The 19,750-nt window shown below is 42.4% G+C and overlaps 4 protein-coding genes across 39 annotated transcripts in view; 1 reads left to right on the top strand and 3 right to left on the bottom strand.

Moving 5' to 3' along the window:
• Positions 1-2,914: 2,914 nt before the first annotated feature.
• On the top strand, positions 2,915-3,952 carry LOC116926320 (occludin). 2 transcript variants are annotated; one of them, XR_004395953.2, is made up of 3 exons: positions 2,915-3,178; positions 3,271-3,647; positions 3,706-3,952. XR_004395953.2 is itself a non-coding variant. In XM_032933173.2 (3 exons), exons 1-3 carry the CDS (start codon positions 3,164-3,166, stop codon positions 3,659-3,661), a joined length of 240 nt encoding a protein of 79 aa, XP_032789064.1. In that variant the 5' UTR covers positions 2,915-3,163; the 3' UTR covers positions 3,662-3,952. The 2 variants fall into 2 exon arrangements, 1 of the variants encoding a protein (XP_032789064.1); XM_032933173.2 differs by having other exon boundaries at positions 3,271-3,391; positions 3,558-3,952.
• Positions 3,189-5,617, bottom strand: LOC116926312 (phosphopantothenate--cysteine ligase). The gene is given in 8 exon segments (XM_032933160.2): positions 3,189-3,774; positions 4,126-4,310; positions 4,418-4,812; positions 4,870-4,955; positions 5,020-5,150; positions 5,220-5,248; positions 5,251-5,386; positions 5,439-5,617. Coding segments are annotated over 8 exon segments (1,047 nt in total). The 5' UTR covers positions 5,451-5,617; the 3' UTR covers positions 3,189-3,701.
• Positions 5,618-5,934: 317 nt separating this feature from the next.
• On the bottom strand, positions 5,935-10,679 carry LOC116935279. Its single transcript, XM_045177788.1, is given in 5 exon segments — positions 5,935-6,243; positions 9,323-9,425; positions 9,428-9,748; positions 9,751-10,154; positions 10,156-10,679. Coding segments are annotated over 5 exon segments (1,227 nt in total). The 5' UTR covers positions 10,491-10,679; the 3' UTR covers positions 5,935-6,179.
• A 137-nt stretch (positions 10,680-10,816) lies between these two features.
• LOC116926275 (microtubule-actin cross-linking factor 1) overlaps positions 10,817-19,750 on the bottom strand; it is a 62,618-nt gene continuing 53,684 nt past the window's right edge. For 8 of the 35 annotated variants that reach the window (XM_045177756.1, XM_045177771.1, XM_045177775.1 and 5 more), the window contains 21 exons: positions 19,454-19,749; positions 18,954-19,384; positions 18,725-18,887; positions 18,367-18,662; positions 18,210-18,287; positions 17,986-18,039; positions 17,800-17,859; positions 17,476-17,553; positions 17,031-17,138; positions 16,244-16,763; positions 16,054-16,171; positions 15,537-15,602; positions 15,071-15,264; positions 13,667-13,814; positions 13,508-13,588; positions 13,200-13,434; positions 12,947-13,009; positions 12,569-12,616; positions 12,346-12,402; positions 11,951-12,004; positions 10,817-11,856 (listed from right to left, as the gene is read on the bottom strand). In XM_045177756.1, coding sequence (XP_045033691.1) covers positions 11,691-11,856; positions 11,951-12,004; positions 12,346-12,402; positions 12,569-12,616; positions 12,947-13,009; positions 13,200-13,434; positions 13,508-13,588; positions 13,667-13,814; positions 15,071-15,264; positions 15,537-15,602; positions 16,054-16,171; positions 16,244-16,763; positions 17,031-17,138; positions 17,476-17,553; positions 17,800-17,859; positions 17,986-18,039; positions 18,210-18,287; positions 18,367-18,662; positions 18,725-18,887; positions 18,954-19,384; positions 19,454-19,749 — 3,314 coding nt within the window. In that variant the 3' untranslated portion in view covers positions 10,817-11,690. Of the gene's footprint in view, positions 11,857-11,950; positions 12,005-12,345; positions 12,403-12,568; positions 12,617-12,946; positions 13,010-13,199; positions 13,435-13,507; positions 13,589-13,666; positions 13,815-14,049; positions 14,106-14,415; positions 14,541-15,070; positions 15,265-15,536; positions 15,603-16,053; positions 16,172-16,243; positions 16,764-17,030; positions 17,139-17,475; positions 17,554-17,799; positions 17,860-17,985; positions 18,040-18,209; positions 18,288-18,366; positions 18,663-18,724; positions 18,888-18,953; positions 19,385-19,453; position 19,750 lie in introns of all 35 variants that reach the window. The other 27 variants (XM_045177680.1, XM_045177690.1, XM_045177697.1 and 24 more) reach the window with 27 other exon arrangements.

Below are 19,750 nucleotides of genomic sequence, written 5' to 3' on the forward strand. Positions count from 1 at the left end.
ACTGTTTTCGTTAATTTTTTAAACGGCTAGTCTAAAGAGAAAACCAATCACTAAATCGAAATCAGCGTTCAATTTCGATTATTCCGTCTGATTTTTGGAGAATTTCAAGAGATGTCATTTTGGCCGATTTTGACAAAAGTGGAAAGGCTATAGACCAAGATCGGATGCTGAGTTGCCAAGGCTGAATTCCGACCTGCGGTATTTGTCCTCTCGGGCCCTATAGGAGGGAAATGAAAAATAATATATTTAATTAAGTTGTAGTTAGTTTTATTACAAAATCTTTTGGAATCGTGTACTATACCTCTTTGCTGATATAATACAAATAATTTTATCTCCAAAAAAGCTGTTATTTTTCCAGGAAACTTTTTGAAAGGTACTTGTTTACAATGTACCGTAGCAGACGTTAAGTGATTGACTGTGACTAGTGACTGTAGTGTCAATTCTGTCAAACTGTTTTCGTTTTTTATGTCATGAGTAGTGTAGTTTGTGATGTCGGTAATGAGTTATTTGACAAAATTAGTATTTTTAAGTTATCTGATTATGCTAAAGGACTTATTCATAAGGAAACAGAAATTTACTTAGAAAAACGTCTGCTTCTTGTTCTACAGTTGTAATACGGGGAAGGGGGTGTTGTGGAAAGGTAAACAAGTACCTTTCAAAAAGTTTCCTGGAAAAATAACAGCTTTTTTGGAGATAAAATTTTTGTATTATATCAGCACAGAGGTATAGCACACGATTCCAAAAGATTTTATAATAAAACTAACTACAACTTAATAAAATATATTATTTTTCATTTCCCTCCTATAGGGCCCGAGAGGACAAATACCGCAGGTCGGAATTCAGCCTTGGCAACTCAGCATCCGATCTTGGTCTATACCCTTCCCACTTTTTCATTTTTGGCCAAATTTCAAATTTGGCTTAAAATACATGATTTAGATTCAGAATTGAATGAAAATCACGGAATACAGGTTTATTTTTTTTATTGGACTTATAGTTTTTCATTTACATGTTAAAAACCATAAATGAAGTTGGTGCGCTAACAGAACTGTTTTCGTTAATTTTTTAAACGACTAGTCTAAAGAGAAAACCAATCACTAAACCGAAATCAGCGTTCAATTTCGATTATTCCGTCTGATTTTTGGAGAATTTCAAGAGATGTCATTTTGGCCGATTTTGACAAAAGTGGAAAGGCTATACCCTTCCCACTTTTTCATTTTTGGCCAAATTTCAAATTTGGCTTAAAATACATGATTTAGATTCAGAATTGAATGAAAATCACGGAAATCCGGTTTATTTTTCTATTGGTCTTATAGTTTTTCATTTACATGTTAAAAAACCATAAATGAAGTTGGTGCGCTAACAGAACTGTTTTCGTTAATTTTTTTAACGGCTAGTCTAAAGAGAAAACCAATCACTAAATCGAAATCAGCGTTCAATTTCGATTATACCGTCTGATTTTTGGAGAATTTCAAGAGATGTCATTTTTTGCCGATTTTGACAAAAGTGGAAAGGCTATACCCTTCCCACTTTTTTCATTTTTGGCCAAATTTCAAATTTGGCTTAAAATACATGATTTAGATTCAGAATTGAATGAAAAATCACGGAATACAGGTTTATTTTTTTATTGGACTTATAGTTTTTCATTTACATGTTAAAAACCATAAATGAAGTTGGTGCGCTAACAGAACTGTTTTCGTTAATTTTTTAAACGGCTAGTCTAAAGAGAAAACCAATCACTAAATCGAAATCAGCGTTCAATTTCGATTATTCCGTCTGATTTTTGGAGAATTTCAAGAGATGTCGTTTCTGGCCGATTTTGACAAAAGTGGGAAGGCGGGATGAAGGCGTTGATGATCAGCGCACGCCTCATAGGACATGTATACGGAGTCTGTTTTGCCGGAAGAGCAAACGGTTTCCGAGATATAATGGCGAATTGGCGACCAGGCCGTACCCTATCGGCAACTTCCTGAACGGAGTGAGGGCCCCTAGTACTTAAAATAGAAAACCGGTTTTTTTGCTATCTCCCTCGGAGGCAATCGGCCTAACTCACTAACGAACCTGGTGGGAATCTTTGAACCCCTTAGTAAACACCGCCGTTTCCACTCAGCGACAGGGATAGGGCGATCGTGTACCTTTCCTGTTATATCGTGCTCTAACCATTAGCCCAAGAACAATAATCTATGGAATGTCGGAAATCAAATTCGGTTTGTGAAAAAAAGTCGGGCTTAAAAAGTTGGACCTATTTTAACATGGGGGTAAAAAATTTACTGTCACTAGATGGCAGTGTAGTATCTTTACTAAAATACGGAAATTAATAATACAACCAGAGAACAGGTATTGCCAATAAAAATTTAAAAAGTGGGTTAAATGGCATTCTACACGGTAAACATAAGTCGCAATATTCTAGCTTCATAGTTCAGTTTCTACCATGTGGTAATTACATATCATTATTGTCGAATTTTCTTTTCCTAAAGCACATTACCTAAGAGGCAATCCAAAATCAGTCATCAATGATGAGGCGAGAAGAACGTGGTCTGGATTCTGGAGGAACAGTTTGCTGCATCTGCTGTAGCTCAGCTAACAGCAGATTTAAGATGCAAGAATTTTGAAACCTTGTTAATTAGAATAATAAAAAAGTTTTTACTTTCAAACAGTGGCTATGACAACTGCTACTTTTTCCAACTTTCACCTTTATTATCCAAAAGACTTGTCATACTGTCTTCTCAATTGGGTCTCAATTGTAAAAAACTTTGTCTAGCAACAGGACATTTTATTGTGACTAGACCAGTCATGACTATCAAATGCAGGAAAACTTTGTGCTCATTCTTACCATATTGCATCACAATTTGGATTTCCACCATTAAATCACTGCAAAGTTACACAAAATTACTTCAACGGGATTGCATAGGTAAACAGCGTAGAGTTAAAGCAAGGCTAGACTTACTTGTGACGGATTTCACTTCATTGGCCGTGACCTATGCTTCCGGGCACGCACGATGGGAAATTCAATAAACTTAATGTTGAAACTGGGTAGCAATGCAATAGCTTTTGTTTTTTATGGGGTTGATATTGTATATAAGATCTGAGTTTTCTGTTGAAGAAAACAGTCTGCCCCAAGTTCTTACACAATTTCTCAACTCAAGTAGCTCACCAGAACAAAAACATGTTTAGTTCAAAGGTAAATGAAGTTATTTTTCCAGTATCTTATTTCTGCTTTTTCATGTCAACGTTCGTTTTCGCAAGTTTACATTATTATTTGTTTGATTACAGTCCATGTTAATTGGAATCATGTTGGTACACTGCATGAATTGCATGTCTTCGACCACCACAGAACGCACCACCGACCGTAAGCAACTAGATCAAGAAAGTCAGGAGCAACGCCATCATCAAGGTGCCACTTATTATTTACATGAACGTAAAAATGAGAAGCATGATTTGGAGTGGCTCTTCCACTCGTCATTATGCTGATATATTTCTTCAAGAACAACTTAAGTTCATGAAGTTAATAAGTTTACGGCACCCATTCGATGTTAAATGAATTTGATTTTGGCGATCAGGATACGGAATTATCGGGTATGGAGGACATGTCGGTGGCTACGGAGGAGGCTATGGAGAGGGATACGGTGGACAGTACAATAATTATTATGGTATGCATGATTGAAAAACACAATAATTCGTTTTACACAGAACACGTAAACTTTTTAGGGTACAACGGTTACAACTATCCATTTCTCGGCTCCAACCTGCTTGCCCAATACGGTGCCGGTTATGGTTCTGTTGGATATGGCACGGGGCACTTCAATTATCCATTACCTTACTCCTATCCATCTTATGGAACCTACGGCTACCACGCTTAGACCAATGGCTTAATAGGTTAACGTGCTCGATAGACTATTACCAATTCATTGAATCAACACTTCTATTTCGTGACAATAAATGCGATTTCAAGGCACGATTACCAATTCTTTCTTTTCTAATATCTATATTAAATTAGAAATATTAAACAATTGAGAACGAAAGACGGTACTTTGACAGAACAAGGAGAAACTCTGGTTCAAGGTAGTACCCACAGCAGTAGTAGTATTTTCTTTTTGTTTCCTTAATACCACCATAAAAGCACCTTACCCTGTTTTGTGGTTTGCGTAGTATTGGTCGTGCCGAGTTTTCAAATTTTCGATGATTTTGGACTCGATTTCAATGCCGCTTTCCACGTCCGAATTAGACAGTCGTATTTCCTCTGCACTGGGACTATTGCTATCCACTAGGGCAACGTAAACCTTCCGACTATGCAAAAGGTTTCCAATCACAACCTGAAATGTTTAACGTAAAAACTGTTGAAAACAGCTAATCTAAGGAGTTTGGGCGACTTATAGGAAAATTTTCTTATTATTTTTTAAATATAGAGAAAGAGTCTTACATGATGATGGTACTTGAGTAGTGATTCTTTTGATTTTGTTTCCAAGAGGGTTTCATTGGTTTCCAGTTTGAATGAAATGATAAATGCATTTGGAGCCCATAGCGTAACCAACGGTGCTAGCATTTTTGGAACGAGTTGCAGAGAGAGACTTAGGGGGCCACCCGAGGACTGTATCTTATGGCATGGCATCTGGGAAGCAGGTATATAGAAATCTGAAACTGCAGCTGCTAAATACAACAAAGCTAAAGGTCCAAGAATTTGCATTTTTTGTGCAGTGGCTCGCAACAGCCAGAGATAATCTGACAAAGTGTTGAAGGAAATCATCAGTAAATTGCACCTTTGACGTTGAAACTTCTCGGCTAATTTTCCCAACTCAGCTTGATGTTTTTTACCGACTGAACGAAAAAGCCGTTAAATAATTTTCGCTCGCTAATTCATTTCGTCTAGCTCACCAGTGACACTGTCAGGTAAAACTTCTATCATATCAAAGATATTTCTTCCTACCAGATGTCGAAAATATGGCTCAAGGGATTTAGATCTATACAAGAATATGATGTTGAAATCAAATTATCTGCTTAACAGTTTCTCCTATATGCTGTTACCTATGTAGGAAGATGACCTGATATCCAGCTTCAAGGAAATATTCGGCAGAGGCAGACCCTCTCGTTCCTGCACTGAAGTTGTCAATAAACCGGACTGTGTTTTGCTCTAAAGGCACTGTAGTTCCACCAGACTATAGAAGATAGGTACCCAATGAATTATACTCGTAAAGTTTTACTTCAAATTTTAAATGGAACCTTACAGTGATCAAAGCAACACGACTTTTTTTATAGCTGCTTGCTGACAAAAATCTTGAACCAATTTAACATTTTCATCAAAATGAGCAGGCTTTGGATTTTCTTCAAAGAATATCTTCCAGCTAGGATCTTCTTGAGCCATTTCAGTTCTAAGGTAGGCTATGTCGCCTACCTACAACCAATATCGACTACTGTTTCCTTGACATGTGCGAAATTTTTCTTACCTGCTTTAACATCGATCTCAACCACTGCTGCTGGAAAAAAATTAAATGATCCTGCTTAAATCTGTTCCATGTATGTTAGCCTGGATCACTTCACTTGTCTTTAGCTTGCTAACAGCTGTTGGCCAGCTTGTTGTATTTTCTTGTTAGTCTGCTAGTTCGACACCTTGTAGTTGACTTGACTAGTAAAAACAAGTATGGCGGCAACTGCGCATATTTTTTTGTCTACGTTCTAACATTTTGGCTTTGAGACCAAGATATCGTCACTTTTCTTTACTCTGTCTTTTCGCCACGTATTAGGCTAATCAAACCGTTAAATTTCACAGCCGTACGTTTTTTTTTGGGGAGCCCGTGTTGGTTATCTTACCAGGGTATAACTGCGTAATATTCGTTAACATTCAAACGCACTTTCAGCTATCGTAATTATTGGTTGCTCGAGGGATGGCTCGGCCATCCCGATGGGCAACCTGAATTGCACGAAAGTAAGAGAAGAGAACCCTTAAGGGTGTTGACACTGTATTTGACAGCTCTTTCATAGATGGCGCGATAGCGCACTTTCTTTTCTTATGCCATGGGAGGCCCCAGAACCCTCAGACCTGTGACAGTCCGAACGTTTGGGTAAATACAAACAAAAAATGGGAAGAATTCCCTTACAAAATCAACGAATTGAAATGCGAAAGATGCGCTTGCGCTCGAAACAAAAAACATAAAGTTAGGTGGAGCGTTCCGCAATCTCCGCGTCTTCTAATGATTGGCGAAATGCTGGCCTCCTCGGCCACGTCTTCCTCTGCCACGGCTTCTTCCTCCTCTGTAAAAAGGAGATAAAAGGGAGGGGCCAATTAACAAACCGAGCAGAATAAGACAGATGAACGGAAAAATATACGGGTGGAGAGGGCGGGAAATAGAGATTCTTAAGGGTTCTCTTCTCTTACTTTCGTGTAATTCAGGTTGCCCATCGGGATGGCCGAGCCATCCCTCGAGCAACCAATAATTGCACTCAAACGTTCCGTTCCCCTTAAGGGTGATTTTAAAGCTGTTCGCTGCTGCCGTTATCTTGAAAAGCGATTTCAGATGGGGCAATGGGTCTATGATAAAATCTAGCGAAGGTAGATTCTCTTGACCACTGGGCAGCCGTAAGAACGGATTCAATTGGCACTCCTGAAGCGACTGCCTTTGAGGCCGCTGCACCTCTCGTTGAATGCGCAGAGAAGGTTTGTGTGTCCACTCCGGCCCTCTCCATGTAAGATTTAATCCACCTCGCTACTGTAGATGCCGAGACCGGGCGATATGGGGCGATGTTGCTAATCAATAGCCTGTCTACGTTGCCGGCCGGTCTGATGGGGTCTGTGACGTAAATGTAAAACCCTAGGCAGTCTACCGGGCAAACTATTTTGTCCGGGCATCGAGGGATCTTGATTGAGGAAAGCGGGCCTTGGTGCTGGGACTTTCTTGGCTTCGACAAAAAGAGTTGCGGCTCCATCGTCGAATCGAACGGAGCTCCTCTCGATTGCCGCGATTTCGGATACGCGCAGCAGGGAAGTAAGCGCTATTAACGTGGTCAGTTTGGCCGACAACCTATTGAGGCGGAGTGATTCGTTCTCACCATCCGCCTTGGCGAAATCTAACACGACATTAGGTCCCATGTAAAGCTATATTTAGGTTTAGGAGGGTTTAAATTATAGGTGGCTCTTAATAATTTGACTACTAGCGGATGTGAACCTACTTGGAAGTGGTCGATTGGCCCTAAGGTCATCGACAGCATTGATCTGTGAAGATTAATTGTGCTGTATGACTTACCCATCTCAAAAGATGAGTCAGGTACGAGAGGACCGAGCTCAAGTGCTAGACATGGGATTGGTATGCTGTTCAGCACACCAATCTGACCAAGAGTGCCAGGCGGCCTGGTATGCAGTATTCGTGGCTGGACGGCTTCCTGCCAGCAAAAGGTCGACCACTTTTGACGGAAGGCCTTGGTCTGACAGGCTTGTCCTGATAACATCCAGGCGGATAGAAGAAGCTGACTTTTCTCTGCCAGTGGATGGTAGTCGCCCTGGGCTGAAAGCAAAATATCAGATCTGGGCGGGAGGATGCGCGGGTATCGCACGCTAATTCCAGCAGCGACGGGAACCAAATTTGGCTGGGCCATACTGGGCAGATGAGAAGCAGTCTTGCTTCTTCCGCTTTCACTTTGGCCAGGCAACGGGAGATCATGGAGAAGGGGGAAAGGCGTAAGCTGTAAACTCTCCCCAGTTCTTCGAAAAGGCATTGACTGCCCATGCTCCCGGTTGAGGCCGCCAAGAAATGAAGCGGTCATGCTGGTGGTTCCAACTTGCCGAAAACAAGTCGACGTCTGTCGCCCATATGTTATCGATCGCCTGGAAGGATCGACGGCAAAGCATCCAGTCGCTACTGTCTGACGCCGTCTCGACTCTTCGTCCGCCTCGACATTAAGTTTCCCCGGAAGAAAAAATGCTTCGAGCGAAATGCTGCGTTCCTCACAGAATGAGTTGAGCAGATTAGCCAGAATCGATAGACCAATCGATCTTGTGCCGCCCCTTGTTGATATAGCAAACGGCCGTGCTATTATCAAGATAGAGTTTGATTGCGATTTTCGATGAACTGCCGGCGAATGACTTGACTGCGTGAAAAGCAGCCAAGATTTCGAGCTCGTTAATGTGGCGATTTCTATCTGCTGCGGTCCACGGACCTCTGGTTCTAACATCGTCGCAAACAGCGCCCCACCCTGACAGTGATGCGTCTGAATAGATTTCTAAATGAGGGGAGCGTGGGAAAAAGGTTTTCCGTTTACAATTTGCAGTTGTTAATCCACCAATCTAAGTTGCTCCGCGCTTCCGCCGGGAGATATTCTTTTGACAAATCACGGTCCCATTTGTGCAATTGTTGTATATGGAAATCCTGAATTTGTCTGTAGTGCATCTGCGCAAAAGGAATGGAATGGATGGCCCACGCGAAGTTGCCTAAAATTTTAGAGATATCCCTTAAAGTGATATCTTTACTTCCGAGCGCCTTTTTGCAGAGTTTCAAACCTGGTCCATTTTTTCCTGGGGAGCGCGAAGGAAAGTTTGGTGGAATCTACTACTACACCTAGATAGTCTATGCGTTGGACTGGCTGCTTGATTGATTTTGCTTCGTTAATAACGAAACCAAGTGAGGTCAGCGTTTCCGCCACCACTGCGCAGTGGTCTAATGCTTCCGAAAAGGAACGACTCAGAATCAGGATGTCGTCAAGGTAGATGATCAGCCTGATTCCTTTTGATCTAAGATGGCCCATGACTACCTTCATAACCTTAGTGAATACCCTCGGTGCGGCCGACAGTCCGAATGGGAGGCAAGTAAATTGGAATTTTTTATCCCCCAACAAAAACGGAGAAATTTTTGTGCTCTTTTAGCACCGGGATGAACAAATAGGCGTCTTTAAGGTCTATTTTGGTCATAAAGTCTCCCGGTTCTAAAGTTGCTTGACTGCGTCGAGGCCTTCCATTTTAAAATGAGAGTATGCGACGAAGTTGTTGAGCGCTTTTAAGTTAACAATGGGCCTATAGCCCCCGCTTTTTTTGGTATTACAAAAGGGCACTAAAAATCCGTCCGAATCGGATGTCTCCTCAATGGCCTTTTTTCTAATAAGCTAACCACTTCCTCGTCGCAAACCTTTCCCATTTCCTCTGACATACGAATCATCGGTGGGGAAAGGATTGAAAAGGACGGACAAAAATCAATTCGAAGGCCATTTGAAATGGTCGAAAGAACCCACGGGTCCGACGAAAAACGCCCCCAGTTTGTCTGAAAAAGCGTAGTCTTCCCCGCAAAACGAGGCTGGAGGGGGATGGGGCATGCTAAAAATTAACTCATTTTGAGTGGTTACATACCTTCTCCCACGTCCGCCGCCTCGATCGTTGTCGAATGGAAATTGCCCTCTGCCTCCTCTGCCGGATTTTGATCGTGTTACCGGTCCTGCAGCTGTTTTGGGGCTGGGCCTGGTGGACCACGACGGCTTAGTTTTTCGTCTTGGTCCGCTTCTTTCAACATGGCTTCGAGGAAGCGTTTGCCAAACAGTGACGAAACTGTTTGCTTGCTTGAAAAGGATTTGGGGTCCTCCAGCAAGTAGTCGGAGCGAGGGTCGGTATGGTTGAGGATGTTCCGGCGTCTTCTACGGTTGATGTCGTAGGACGCTGCGGCTGTTAGTTCCAGCGCCACTTTAACGTTTTCGGACACCTCTTCCATATCCAGCGGGCGACCCTGCTTCGTCAGCTGGTGGAGATAGACAAGCGGTCCTGCTATGTCCAGCACTTTAGCTGTACCGAAAGCCACGTTTTCTCTGCCGCTTCGGCTGGTTTGTGGGCGGCGGACTCTTTTAGTCGCCTGGTCATCCAGTCGTCCAGACGTGGAGGAGCCAGGCTGAATTCTTTCTTTTCGAATTCAATCGGGTATTTGTCTGCAAAACCCTTCAGTTCGGCTGGCGTGACGCTCTTGTTCAGCCAGTCGGCGAGGTTTCTCGAATCTTCTTTCGAGACCAGGACCTTTCTTGGATGCTGAGATCTTTCCGATGTCCCGGCTGACGGCGGCGGCGACGGTGGAAGTGCATTTCTCGTGGCGGGAGGCGCCGGAACTACGGGCGTCTGGGACGGTCTGGAGCGGTGCGGGGACCTGGATCTGGGGCGTGCATCGCGGTTGCGACGTTCTTCCTCGAACGACGATCGGCCTCTTGCCTCGTCGAAGGCGACCCTCGCGATCCCGCTGCTGGTGGCGTTCTTGCCTCTCCCGTCGACGTCGCTCCGTTTCTTCCTGCCTCTCCCTGTCACGTTGCTGCCTCTCAAATTCCCGTTGCTGCCGCATCCTCTCGATCTCTGCATAGGCTCGGCGTTCCGCCGACGACTCACTTGGCACTGACACTTCATCATCTTGGCTAAATTCACCAACTTGTTCTACGTCAATTAAATCTACAAAGTTATTAACGCGCGGGTCCAAGGACGGGACGGCAGACTGTCTTCTACGCCTGCCACTCCCGCCTCTGGCCTCGTTAGGATCAATTGACATCTTAACTATTTCGGAGCTGAAACAGGTCTGAGGGTTCTGGGGCCTCCCATGGCATAAGAAAAGAAAGTGCGCTATCGCGCCATCTATGAAAGAGCTGTCAAATACAGTGTCAACACCCTTAAGGGGAACGGAACGTTTGAGTGCAATTTAGGATTATACTACATACCAGAGAAACAGTATTATGTTGAGAGAACCTGAAACTCTACCTTATTGCTGTTATCGCCAAGTCTTTATGTGGGTCTAGGAAGGCAATAAGGATGAAACAGGTGATACCAATTCTTCGATTGAATCAGAGCTATCCGTATGAGCCTCAAATAAAAATACAATTATAAGCCACAGGGTTAATTTATTATCACTATAAATTTGCAAAAACTGGACATAAGATGACAGCATAAAACTAACTGAATGGATTTTCATTAATATGATATTTCGAGGTTAGCCATCGTGTTACACCCTCCTTCTATAGCATTTTACATCGTCAACCCCAACACCGTGCTTCAGAGTGTAAAACTTATCGAGAGAGCACGTTATGTACATTCTTATACGAAGGAATTGCTACTAAAAAAAATTGCGACAACGAAATTTTTATCTCATCAAAAGCGACTGAAAACGAATAGCTTGGAACGCAAGAAAACTGTCCGAATTGTGAACACATAAAGATGTATAATTGTGCTCAAGTTTACCCCCAAAAACCGCCAATTTCCTCCATTCCTTATTCCTTAAACGTAAATCAGCGGATGAGAGTCGCATTCTTTTTTTGTTTTTTGTCTTTTTTTTTGTAGGCCAACCATAAAAGTCATGAATTTGCCCAGTTTCTAGTTATCTTTGCTATATAAATTAGCGAAGAACATTTGCGGGCGTTTTTAAAGATATTGGGATTTTAAGATTTTTTAAAAACAGGGTTAGTGAGAAGTAGTAAATCCAACAGCAAACGAAAGCGCTAACATAACTTCGGCGGAAGAGAGTGGCAGGGAACGGATTAATTTCAACGTAAAAAAGAACAAGACGAAAAAAACAAAAAACAAAAACGAACAAAAAAGAAAAGAAAAAAAAATCGAACACACAGATGTTCTCCATTTGCAGTAACAAAAAAAAAAAAAAAGTCCCCAGTATTCAAATCATGAGCTGGAATTTAACTGAAATCTCCCCGACAGGTTGGATTTTACCATTGGACGGATCTTTACGGTTATCCTTTCGATTTTACTTGGGGCTGGGTCGAGATAGCGGTGTGCCGGAAGGTTTCCGGATGCCAGTGCTAGTTGTTTTGCGCGCAATGCCAGTCATTGAGTCAGAGGTTCCTTCACGCCTCATCATTCCGGGAGTGCCGGGAGTGCCAGCGCCACTTGATCCAGAGGCCGTGCGTCCCCTAATTTTGAAATGGATGAAAATTTAAAAAAACTTGAAGACACAGGGAGAGAAGAAATCAATTTTGATCGGTCCAGCTGCTGACCGCTAAATACCTTTGAGAGGGGGTTGTTAATACAGGAATGTTGGACGTGGAAGGGGTCCGAGACCTGAGTTAGATTATAAGAATACAATCGATGAAGATTTATCCCGTAAACCCAACAATTAAGGGTGAGTACTACGATAAAATAATTTAACTAGCATTTACTTTATTAAACTAACTACTAGAATTTCAGTAAGATAGTTGATGACAATATGTTACAAGAGAATTGAGAAAGAAAAAGATTGTTTTAAATGTTTGTTGGTCAATATTTAAGAATCTAAAACATTAGTTTACGTATTAAATTTTTAACTATTAAAATTTATAAATTAATACATATAAATTTTATGATTAGAATTTTGTTTAAGCTTGCAGAACACGACATTGCTTTAGGCATGTTTAAAGGCTTACACTGGCCGGCTAGAAGATATCGAGGATCGATGACTAGCCGTGATCGATTGGCGAGCTCTGTTTTTTAAAGGCATCAATTAGCGTTTTGAGACAAATAAAAGTGCGCGCGTTATGTAGCGAAGGCGAATAACAATAGCAAATTGATGGAGAAGAATACGACAAAATTGAGCGACGAAGGCTGTTAATAGTTGAAATTACACAAAGAAATATGGCGTTGAATTACCTAATCCCATCATCACTGTCAACTCCAACATAAACCGGAATTCTCGATCTTGATGGTGGAAAAGCAAGAAGAAAAGAAAAGACGAAAGATACCAATTAGGATGGACAACCATTACCCATACGTTAAATAAAAGTTGTAGTAGAATAGCATAGAAAAGTTACCACAAAGACCACACGATAGATACATCACAATCTACAATTAAAAATGTCTTAAGTTAAAGCTTGCCAAACGACTAGAAGAGGGAAACGAGAATGTAAAATTAGTGTTTTCACCCGAAATTGTTCTTCAGGAAGTGGAAGTTCAATAGAAAGCAGAAAGCAACAACACGTTTCAAACTAATGTACGATTTAAGGGGTTTCTTTTTGTTGACCCATTTACCTAGACGGCGTTGACGTTAATACAGGGATATTCGAGGCGGATGTAGTTCGTAATATCCTTGATCTATATACGTTAAGTTTATTATGAGTTATTGATTGAATATTTTCCGGTACCAAATTACAATCACACTGGTGGTGACTAGGAGGGAACCACCTCAGTGGCTTATGTTTGTTCTTGTTAGACTCCACAATACGTGTGATTGTTAAGACACAGAAGTTAATTTGTTATAGCAGTTTTTTTCTTTTAAACTTACCGGCTGGCCGCGCTTATGCCACCTCCATTGAAACCCCCAGATGGACTGGGCGATACACCAGATGCGCTTGATCCACTCGGATGACGGGCACGAGTCTCCACCGGTGATGGAATTGTCGATCTCTTGCGAGGCAATGTGCTCGACGAACCCGGTTGATTGCGAGAAGCAGAATCGGGTCGTTGGAAACTGGGAGTGCGGCGGATTCCTGTAGGTGTTTTTTGCGCATATCCACCATCTTCAAAAGTAGGACAAGGATCAACAGAGATGAAACAGAACTGTAATGACATCATAATCAAATGAAATCGTACCATAACTGTCAAGTGATTGAATGGATCCATGTTTAGAATCGGCATTGCGGCTCGCGGGGCGGCTGCCAGAATGGCTTCCACCTAAATCAAATCACATTTTTTGTGTTAAAAATTAAAAGCTAATTCTCTTTCATCATTAGAGAGAGTCAGATGAATTACCTCCAGACATCATCGTCCTCGGAGGAGCGGAGGCCTTGCGGCCGCTGTGCAAATGGAAAGAACCATCACTCTCGCTAACAGAGCTGTCGGGAGTTCCCGCTGAGAAAGATGGGCGCATTGGTGAACTGCGTACTGTTCTCTCTCGCACCTGTGCCAATGGAAATGCATCGTTGTAATGGCAATTCGTTTCGCCACGATGGAACGTGCCCCGTAAAAAATGAAAAGGACACGATACCAACAACAATACATAAAAAAAAAAAAAACAATTTTCACTTACTTCACTTACCTTGAATGTACAAGCGCGAAGACATGTACGCTTACTATAGAAGACGGTGCTAGAACAACAAAGAGAATGAGAAGACGAGAAGAAAAGATGCACTTACCAGACAACGTACAGCTAACTCCATTTCGTGGTACAAGCTCGGCTTCGGGTGTAAGCCTTTGCGATGGAAGAAAAGAGATAAAGAGAGCGAAACTGGTACTAGGATCAAAGTTTGTTTTAGCAATGATACGTGCTGTTAAGAAAGCTTATAATGTCAAGTACAACGCTGATTCTCGTTCGATTAAGAGTCTCAGTGAGAAAGAGGAGAAACAGAGGGTAGTAGGCCTAACATTGTTAATAGTGATACTAATAGTGATGGTCAATGAAAGGTGAAGAATAGCTAAATCGAAAGCAATCTGCTTTGCAAAAATCCTACGGCTGGTTAGTCGACGATCTCATTCTCTAAACTGTCGAAACAAATCTTTACCAAATAGCACGGGGGTGTGACAATCGACCTTCGACCTGCCATGGAGAGAGGATACGAACAAGGCATCTCTTTCTGACGCCGGATTTGATCGAAAACTGGTGCCAATTCCCTTAAGATATCCTGCGCTGTGATACAAAGTTACGCAATTAAAGACATTAGCACGATTTCGCCCCCAGTATTATGCATGGACGACCTCGACCGATGATAGACGATTTGTACTCGTGGAATAGGTTAGATTGGGTTTGGGTGATGTGAGGATCGTGATAAGGGGATTGCGGGTAATGGACGTCAAAATACGAAGAAGCCATTAGAAGCCTTACCTTTAAAGTTGGCATAGCAAGCGCTTGCCATGCAAAATCAGGTCAAGTCATTAAGAAGAGCAGTTTCATATTACCAGGTGTGATTACTAGGCGTGAAAAATACATACACTACCTGCATTCTAGCATAAAAACACGTGCAATTGGAATGACGTTTTGTGATGCTACGCTATACTGCTCACAAGCAGGAAATTTGAATGACTGTCTTTTTAATGCTGGCGATTCATTTTTAAAAAATTAGGTTAGCACCATTCAAATTTCCTTCCTCCGAGCATACGAGCAGAAGTAGTAAATGCTAAAAGAACTATTAAGTTTGTAGCGATAGGCAACAAACGGACCTTGGTGATGGGCCCAGCAGTGGGAAGAGAGGGTGATCGTGCATGTAGGGGCGAGACGACCATTTGGCCGGTTCCGGGCTGGCTAGACACGGAGCTGTTCGGGCTCGCCCTGGTCTTGAATGGAGTCATTCCCTGCGAGGCGCCTTCGGGCAGGATAAACTGCTCGCGGAGCTCGAGGTTGGTCCTACCTTTGGCTAATGGAAGGAGCGTGCAAAACGTCAAAGTAAAGAAACAAAAACCAAGGCAACAAAATGGCAAAACCAACAAAGCAGCAAAATAATCGATAAGGGCCAACAACGAAAAAAACAAAACAAAAAGGTTTCAACGAAGGATAAATCAAAATATCAAAGAAAAAAAATAATACGGCGAAAAAAAGCCAAACGGGAATAGGAAATCGTCAAACGAAATAAGACGATACAATAACTAAGAGTGAAATTTTCAGTTGGAAACGTCATTAGATGCTTACAAAAGAAAGGACACCAGAACTCGTGCTCGCCGGGTGTTCTTACTCTGATATGGGGTATGATAACAACTACGACCATGCAAAATAGCGTTCCGTCAAATCAATAAATGAAAAGCGGACAAACGAAAATTTCGAAATCATATTTAAAAAAAAGAAAAATGATCGCAAGGAACCATTGGGGAGTTAAGGGTTGGTGTGAGGTTTTAAGGTTTGATTTCCGAAATGGACAAATGATGGGTATAAGAAGAAGAAGAAGAAAAAATCTGTCAATATTCAAATGGTAGCGATGAAGTTCTTCGATCCAAGTTAATATTGCACAGTTTTCCTTAACCTGGAACTTCTTACAGCTCAATGAATATCCCAAGGAGTTTAAACAATCAACGTCCTCGACGTAACGTAACATATTGCATTTTTAAAGTCTCCCAGTTTCACGACGATTCGTTTTTTTTTTAAGAATAAATGTTTACGGAATAATGACTGGTGGACGGAATAGATATATATATCGGAACATAGCACTTACCGCGGCACGGATCGTTTTTAACGAGGAATTCGTCGAGAGCCACCCATCCACCGCCGACACGAACCATCACGGTTGAGCGCAGAATGCGTACCAAGCGAAGCTTTTGGCTGTCACCGAACTGCATAAATATATTCCAAAACAGGCAATATAGAGACAATTTGCAAGGCGGGTTTTTATTTCGACTTATTACCCGATATTGGCCTTCACCGACTTGGTGCACTTTGAACCGATTGCGACATGTGCATTGATTAACCGCTCGTTTCACCTCATCGTGAATGATTTCGTCTTCAGTAGTTGGACGCTCTTCCCAGTCGGGTCGTAAGGCAGCCAAGAATTCCTTCCAATCGATGTAGCCTTCATTGTTGCGATCGAACATGTTGGCCACAGCATTCATTTCCATACGGCTGGTGGGGAACTTGGTCTTCATGATTCCTTCGATGAAGTCTTCGCGAGGAATAAATCCTTCGTTATTCTTGTCCATTTTGCGGAAGAGATCCGTCACTCTGGATTTCTTGTTGTTCATGTATTTCATGAATCTGCGTCTCCAGTCATCCCAGCTGAAGTTCTTGACCTTCTCTAGTTCTTGCAAATAATTCAGTTTATCATGGAGACGACGTTGGCGATCCCAGGCCATCATCCAGACGTTACGCCAGCGATCCCAGAGTTGACGGGCGCGCGGATTGCGCGGCAACATTTCTACGCTCACTTTGCTACAGGGGTGGAATGAAAAATGCATCAACATTTGCCAACACGTTCCCATATTTCCTTGGTACTTTGAGTATCAAAGATGATCTGTCTCTAGCCCTAAATACGTTGGCGCAAATTACTCTACAAACTAATAAAACGGCAAAAATCCAGGGTGACTTTACATGGACAATCACAAGAATAAAGGCATAACGAACAAAAAGACTAAAACAGAAAAAAGCTCAACTTGGACTACAATAATTAGAAAAGTGCAATTCATTTCTGTTTCCCACCTTCCTTTGCGACTGTTTCCACCAACTGGAGTAACAGCAGGAGCAAAGCGGGGGCCGATATGTGGCCAATAATTGTCAGGAGTCTTCTCACGGCCTGGGCTGCTACGGCTACAAAATAAAACATGGAAAGCGTGAGGACGTAACCAAGGATACTCTAGGATAGCGGGAAGAAGGACAACATGCTTTCAGATGTAATATAAAGAGCGCGTATGACGGCATCATGTTGAGCGAGAAGGTCTACTGGATCAGCGGGTTTCAAGAATCCACATCACTTCTTGGGTTTAGGGAATTTTAGGCAAAAGGCTAAGGGTTGAGGAAAACCGGAGGTGTGGAAGAAAAAAAGGATGCAACATGTTGGCTGGTCTGCGGGGCTTCCAGCAGTAAGCAATGCCATAGCAGCAAAGCCGCATCAATGAAACAGAAAGTAGAAACGAGTGCGAAGTACCTTGTTCCAACCATCCAAGGTTTGGGATAGTCACGTGAAGGAGAACCATCTCGTGCTGGACTCGGTGAAGTCGCTTGACTAAATATACATGGTGAAGTGCACCGAAATGAATAATTCGCAACGAAAAAAAAATAAATAAAAAAAGGATTCCCAAAGAGTGCAATAACGTGCCAGTTGTTTTAAGGGCATGCAAGAACAAAAATGTTCATGATGTTCAGATTTCAAAAAAAATAAATTGGAAAACAAAAAAAGAGTTCTAGAAATGCCGTAACTGACTTTGGGTATGCTAATTGAATTCGAACGTGTGCTGGGATGCAACTTTACCTTGGCTTTCGACTTTGCTGTTGTGGTCCAGGAGTCGATTCTCGCGATTGCGGTTTGTAGCTGTGAACAAGCAAACATTAATTAATCAGCATGAGGGGTAGCAGCGGCGACATGCCCACAAAAAGCTCAACAAACTTATCGTTTTAACACGAATTGTTAAACAACATTTACATAGTTACAACTGACCTGGGGCGGACTAGACGGGGTATTAGCGAATTTTCTCGATCAGGTGTTACACGGCTGTAGGATTAAAAAATGAGAACGAATGTGTTCCCAAACATTGCGTTAGCTCATGATACAGTTAGATATTTTAATAATTAAACAAATGTTTCCTACTATTGAGTAAGTAACGTTAAGTTGTATTAGATTATGCAAATTTAGTTGCTCATCGGCTAGTGGATCATATTTACCTTGAACGGCGAGCTGGAGTATCGTGCTCCGGTGATGATTCTCGCGTAGGGCTCTGGCTGAATTCGCGGTCTGGCACTCTTTGATTTTCAAAACGAAATGAGTGATAAATAAAATTGCAGATTTAAAAAAACTGATTAGAAACGAAAGCGGACTTACGATGACGTCGACTTGTTACGAGACGGTTTACGTTCCATCTTGCCTGGTTGATTGGTCCGTGGTGCTTGTTTGGTCTTACACACACGATCCACCTCAGGTTGCCTTTTAGCCATGTCTTCCATGAACTCTTGGTGATCCTTAATCAAACCTTCGATAATAGGCAGATCATCAGGGATAGGCTCGGCTTCCAAAGTAATCAGAGTCTTTTCCGCAGTGGCGAGCCAGGCGAGAAGTTCTTCAAGCATGGAGGCCATTTCTCGCAAGTTGCGAAGGTGCTCGTTGAGACGATGTTCACGCTGCAACAGAGATGAGACATAACCAACGTAATAAAAGAATCCACACCAAAGCATAATAGTACCTGATTAGCCCATGCCATGACCTCTTCCCATCGGGCTTGGATGATAGTAATCCAGTGGCGAATGACGGAGACAGCGTCAGGGTGAGCCTTGCCGAGAATATCTTGAGCCAAGGCCAAAGTGTCGTCTTTGTCTGTTTCTTTTTTAATCACTTCTTCCAAAAACCTTAAACAGCGAAACGAGTTATGAATTTGATTTGCGAATAGATCATAAAAGGCTGCATTGTCTTACTTATGATGGTCTGCCAACTGCTGTTTAGTTTCTGGTTCTTCGTCGGGAAGAGCACCAGCAAATCTCAGCTTCATCTCGGCATCCGACAGCCATTCCAAGAGCATATTGACGGCTTTGTGCAAAGTCTCGGCTTGGACTAACGCATCATCCAGGTTAGCAGATCTGGTGCTTGCGGCTTTGGACACATTCTCCCATGTAACATCCAATTCAGACACTTGCTTCTGAATTGCTGCTCTATCCTCTTCGCTAGCGTTTGCCATCACATCCACAGCCATTTTCCGGACCTGTTTGGTCTGGGCTAACCGGCTGTTGAGCTCTTCTTCGAAGTTCTTGTGCTGCTCGCGAAGTGCCATTACAGTGTCCAAGTCTCCATGAACAGGACCTTCCATCATTTGAGCTGGGTTCGTTTTGCACAACCAGTCAACCAACGCCTAACGAACCCAGGGAGAAAGAAATAAGAATGAGTCGAACTAAGAAATCCAAAAATGAAGAAAACAAACCTGAATAGCGTCTTTGAATTGTCCAGAAAAGAGTAATCCTTCTTCAAGTTTCCTCTGACGATCAACTGATTTGTTGCAAACAGATTGCCATTTGGCCTTCAAGTCAGACATCATTTGCTTCAAGGTAGGCTCATCTGTCTTCGGAGCACGATCCTTGACAAGTTTGCCAAGACGCACGATGCCATCATAAGTCGGTTGTTTAGCACCAAGAGTTCGCTGGAACTCTTTGTGTTTGGCCAAAAGCTGCTTGATCTTCTCCGGATCTTTGCCCAGCTGCAGTACAGCATCGTCGAATCC

The sequence above is a fragment of the Daphnia magna genome, linkage group LG1, assembly GCF_020631705.1.
Source record: "Daphnia magna isolate NIES linkage group LG1, ASM2063170v1.1, whole genome shotgun sequence".
NCBI lineage: Eukaryota > Metazoa > Arthropoda > Branchiopoda > Diplostraca > Daphniidae > Daphnia > Daphnia magna.